Genomic DNA, 5,450 nt, shown 5'->3' with positions numbered 1-5,450 from the left:
CATGTTACTCCTGTTATCTTTACTATTGCTATTATCAGTATAGATAAATGATTATTGTCATGATATATAAATACTACAGTGGTTATCATTGTTTAATTATTTTTCTTACTAATTTTTTTTTATTTTAATTTACGTTTACTTATTATTAGTTACTTCTTTTACAATCATTGTTACAATATCCTATATTGTATATTTTCTTCAGTATTATCTCGTATTATTAGTAACGATATACGTCATTCTAATTTTACTAGGTTATTCCAAAATTAAAAATTATTATATTTATGATTATCATATTTCTGTATCTTTCTCCTATCATTTTTCGTCATATCTTCTATCACTACTTCCTGTATACGCGACGTATTTTAAATTGAAATAAAACCGTTGAACGGCTGGTGGGAGCTCTCCTCCAGCTCCCCACTCCTCCATGCTTCCGCATCATTGACTCGAGTTAATAACATTTACACTCCGAGAATAACGGTTACAAAATATACCTGTTACGAGACCAGAGGTTCCGCGCACGCGCTGATGGTGCTCGGGGTATGGCGAGTAGCGTCGAGTTGGAACACTCTGGAGCTGTTAGCCCATGCGCTGATGGTGCTCGGGGTATGGCGAGTTGCGTCGAGTGTCACTTCACTCTTGCCTACTGTTCACTCATTTGTTCTGAACAGGTAGGTTCCTTGACTTTTTCTTTGCCCATTAATTATCATTTTATATCTTTATTTTTACTTATTTATGTATAACTATCATTGTTTCATGAGGTTTATTTAATCTCAATTTTTTTTTTCTTTTCCTTCCCCGTATTGTTTTATTTATTGTACATCTCCTGTATTTTTTAACTGTATATTTTACGTATTTTTTATATAAAAAATTTTTACTCTTGCCATTGTTACTTATTTTTATTCTTATCATTGTATCTTTGTATTTTTATTCTTATCATTGTATCTGTTTAGCCCTGATGAAGCCCTACAAAGAAACGTCGGAAAATAAATAGTTGTAAACTATTTTTGTTTCTCCTTTGACCCCAACTCTGACCATTTTCCTATACATCAATTTTTACGGTCAACTATATATACATATATATTTTTTATTAATCTCGACTGTTTAAATGTCCTGAATGCTGTTACAAAAAAATAATAATTCCATTAATTTAACCCATGATATTAAAAAAGTATTAAAGTACAACTTAAAAATCATCAAAGAAGAAGTATAAGTATTGAAAAAATACTTTATCCCAGTAGATGGGTTGGTGTTTCAAACTGCTGCATTTGCGACATTAAAGAATTAATATAGACTGATAATCAAGCATTTATTAAAAGTATTTAGAAGGTAGACTTATAATCAATTCTGAGTATTCAGTCAACCTGAAATAATTTCAAAATAACAATTATCAGGTGCATTTCTTATTTAATGGAATTTGTCAATGATAGAATATTTGAACTTACTTCCTGGCTTCAAAAGTTATATAAGAAGCTTTAAGATTAATGGATGGTTGACTGGAATTGCAGAATTAGGATTCAGTCAAATTAACTTTTAAAAACATTAAGTGTATTTGGTTGTTATTGTTTGTTTAGTAAAATAAATTAACATGAATTTCTGTTTTTTAATAAACTTGGATTGAAAAAAAAATATAGAATTCAGTTAGAAAAAAAAAAGGAAAGGACAGGTAAAATGAACAATTAAAACATTTAGGAACATTTATTACCAGAAGAAATGATTTAACAAACAAGGCATTCTCTCAGAGTTTAAAAAAATGTGCAACACCTTTAACTAACTAACTATTAATAATATATCACAAAGAAAATAGATTATTACAATTATTGATGAAGGCGAACAAAAGGCCTAAAAATTATTTTAAAAGTAAATGTCAACTAATCTATTGGGGAACCATCAAACATTCATGCCCAAATGACATAAAAAGGTTGAATTGAGTCCTATCACAATTAGAAATTGTGTGGTTGACAGAATATTCATATTTGACACTTAGCTATTGGTATTCTCACTATCAGATTCAATTTTAGCTTTTTTTAAATAAAAAAATCAGTATTAACACTAATTTGACAAACATAAGATAAACACTCAGACATAGAATCATTAAAAATATAAAACTTAATTTTAATATAAATGAAAAACATAAAATTTGGAAGTTACAAACGAATAATCAAATTTCCTTTTAACAGTAAACTTCAATATTAATCTTAAATGTTAAATAATTAAAAAAATACCATAGCATTGACTCAGAGGTTCATGATTTGACCCAGAATAGAAAGAAACAATTAAAAAAACACAACAATACTAACTCTAGATTGACAAAAACCCCTTTGGTATTACAACAAAGATAATGATGACAGTAATTATTTTAAAAGCTCGTTTATAAAAAAAAACTTAATTTTATCTTGTACCTGAGGAGCCAAATCCACCACTTCCTCGTGTTGTTTCATCGAGACTCTATAAATAACAATATAATGACACATACATTACAACAAAAATAGAGTGATAATATATAAGGTAAGATGTATCTTCAAATATAACCATACCTTAACTTCCTCTAAGAAAGGATAGGCTATCTTCTCACATATAAGCTGTGCTATCCTATCTCCATTTTTTATGATAAAGTCACAATCCCCATGATTGAAAATTACAACTCCAACATTCCCACGATAGTCTACATCAATCACACCAGCTAAAAATAATAATTATTTATACTATCACAGATTGAATTACCAAAAAAAAAATACATATATACACGAATTTTTAGTCATTAACTAGTAATAAATACCTCCAACATCTATAAAATTTTTCCAGGCCAGTCCTGACCGTGGTGCAACTCTTCCATAACAACCATCCGGAATTACAACTTGTAGATCAGTTTTAACCAGTTCTTTTCCATGTGCTGGCACAATATAGTCGTAGGCACTAAAAATTATTAAAAAATAGAGAAAATAAAAAAATTAGCCTTGAAACCTCTTTCAGGATATAAAACAAGAGTTTTCGAATTTTTTTTTGTCTGAAAATAGATTTTAGTGCAAGTAGTAAGGGTAAAGTATCCTAGAGGTCATTTCCCGCAGTTACTTTACACTAAAAACAATTCGAAAATTCCACAAGAAACTAAGAAGAATTATGGGTTAAACTATAGTATACATACAGGAGTGTCTAAGGGGCCAATATTGTTTATATTGGTCTTACGTTTAAATGTTCTAAATTAATTCTATTATTTAATTTTTTACATTACATAATCTATTTCCACATAAATCAAAAACTACAGAAATAAATGAACACATGATGACATAAAAAGTAGTCAAATAATATTACGGGGTTTGACAGAACCATTAGCCCCGTTTTGGACATATCAACAATATAATTAAAAATGTTTGTCTGCTCAACAGCATGCGATGATGATTACATATGACACATCTCAAGTTGAAATTAATCAAATAAATGAGGCATCAATCAAACATCAGCACTAGTAAAGCAGAAACCATTTAGTTGAAATATTTTGCAATAAACTATCAATGTACAACATAATAAAAGTACATAAGTGGGTCATGAACTAACTTCATCACAATCCATTAGTTGAAAAGAAACGGGCGGAGTTATTAACATAAAATATAATTACCTCTTTAAATCAAAACCCGCTGCATACTCTGAGCCTCTCACAGGAGCATGAGCTTTATCAGAAAGTTTGGAATATTTCAATACACAGATTTCTCCCGGCATTTTAATGCGATTCTCAGTTGAATAGTACTCCTTTTGGGTCCTGGAGGGAAAATTTTGGCGGGTGAGAAGGTTCCTTGATCCATGATTGATAGTGTATTTTAAAACAGAAAGCAACGGAAAATACTTATTAAATGTAAATAAAGACATTGATATATTAAACTCCAACTATCTGAAAAATAAAACCAATGAAACTAATAAAGTTATATGGACATAGAGAATAAACTAATAAGACCGAAACCTCAGATAACACCAGAGAGGTAGAATCAGTACCTTCGAACATACTTTATTATAAGTTTAAAACATTAAGAATAACTACCAAAGAATTAAAACATATCAGGGGTTATCCAAAATGATTTAGAACCACAATTTCACGGAATCAATGAGACATTCCGTGAAATTGTGGTTCTAAATTTAAAGTTTCAGTGAACGGTTCTACAAGTGCCACATTTTTAAAAATTTATCGTTAACTCATATTTTTGCACCTTATTTTCTTTATTATTGGATTGGTGCTTTCTAACCTAATTTCAGTAACTTCTATTTTCGAAAAACACAAAATGCATTTTACAGATCAGAAATCGGACCATCCGTTCAGGAGTAAATAGAAAAGTAAATTCTGCTGCGTCCCAGGAAGCGGTACATTTAGCCTTAAACGCCGCCCACAAAATCTCTATTTCCTGAACCGCCTTAAACTCCTTTGAGGTATAATTACTGTTACAATGACTACGCATGCTCCAGCAAGTCAGAAGTGCTTTTTTAATCAAAGAATGGAACATCAACTACAAAAAAAAATCGATGTTATAAAATATCTATGTTCAATATTAAAATATCATTGCATACAAATCTTTGCCTAAAATACTTCGATGTTTTTGAACAACTATTTCAGAAACATAAGGTCTGTTCCAACGATTACGCATTCTACGGTCAGTAAGAATTCTTGGTTTTTGAAACAAAGAATCTGACATTGACTAGAAAAAAAAATCGATGTTTTAAAATATCGTTACCTACAATACATTACCCCGAATACAAAGATGTTTTTAACATCGATTTGGGTGAAATAAGGTCTGTTCTAACGACTACGCATTCTCCGTCCAGTCAGAAGTGGTTTATGAAACTAAGAATCCTACATCAACAAAAAAAAAAAATCGATGTTATAAAATATTTATGTTCAATATTAAAATATCATTGCATACAAATCTTTGCCTAAAATACATCAATGTTTTTGAACAACCATTTCAGTAACATAAGGTCTGTTCCAATACGTATACTCCAGCCAGTCGGAACTGGTTTTTGAAAGAAAGAATCTGACATCGACTACAAAAAAAATCGATGTTCTAAAATATCGTTACTTACAATACATTACCCCATATACAACGATGTTTTTAACATCCATTTGGGTGACATAAGGTCTGTTTTAACGACTACGCATGCTCCGTCCAGTCAGAAGTGGTTTATGAAACTAAGAATAAAAAAAAAACATAGATGTTTTAAAATACCGTTGCTTGCAATACATCACCCAAAATACATCGATGTTTTAAAATACCGTTACCTACAATACATTACCCCAAATACAACGATGTTTTTGAACAACTATTTCAGAAACATAAGGTCTGTTCCAACGATCACGCATTCTACGTATTCAAGTGGTTTTTGAAATTAAGAATCTGACATTGACTAGAAAAAAAAAATCGATGTTTTAAAATATCGTTACTTACAATACATTACCCCAAATACAACGA

General features: G+C 30.2%; 1 protein-coding gene and 1 long non-coding RNA gene across 2 annotated transcripts; one reads left to right on the top strand and one right to left on the bottom strand.

The window, feature by feature from the left end:
* Window positions 1-447: 447 nt before the first annotated feature.
* LOC136797103 (uncharacterized) lies at window positions 448-1,001 on the top strand. The gene is made up of 2 exons (XR_010844927.1): window positions 448-668; window positions 951-1,001. It is a non-coding gene; the product is annotated as an uncharacterized lncRNA (long non-coding RNA).
* Window positions 1,002-1,676: 675 nt separating this feature from the next.
* dUTPase (Deoxyuridine triphosphatase) lies at window positions 1,677-3,944 on the bottom strand. The gene is made up of 4 exons (XM_014420707.3): window positions 3,614-3,944; window positions 2,777-2,913; window positions 2,535-2,680; window positions 1,677-2,445 (listed from the first exon to the last, which is right to left on the bottom strand). Exons 1-4 carry the CDS (start codon window positions 3,859-3,861, stop codon window positions 2,389-2,391), a joined length of 588 nt encoding a protein of 195 aa, XP_014276193.1. The 5' UTR covers window positions 3,862-3,944; the 3' UTR covers window positions 1,677-2,388.
* Between the last annotated feature and the right edge of the window lie 1,506 nt (window positions 3,945-5,450).

This window comes from Halyomorpha halys, unplaced genomic scaffold (genome assembly GCF_000696795.3).
Source record: "Halyomorpha halys isolate HHAL.00 unplaced genomic scaffold, Hhal_1.1 Scaffold286.1, whole genome shotgun sequence".
Taxonomy (NCBI): Eukaryota; Metazoa; Arthropoda; class Insecta; order Hemiptera; family Pentatomidae; genus Halyomorpha; species Halyomorpha halys.
The sequence above is the reverse complement of the archived record's forward strand: the minus strand, read 5'-3'. Positions and strand labels throughout refer to the sequence as shown.

Excerpts from the sequence above, each read along its gene's own strand:
- dUTPase (XM_014420707.3), bottom strand. The coding sequence starts at position 3,861 with ATGTCTTTATTTACATTTAATAAGTATTTTCCGTTGCTTTCTGTTTTA. Across the intron at positions 2,681-2,776 it reads AAATTTTATAGATGTTGGAG|CTGGTGTGATTGATGTAGAC; the intron begins GTATTTATTACT and ends TATTATTTTTAG. Across the intron at positions 2,446-2,534 it reads CTTTCTTAGAGGAAGTTAAG|AGTCTCGATGAAACAACACG; the intron begins GTATGGTTATAT and ends TGTTATTTATAG.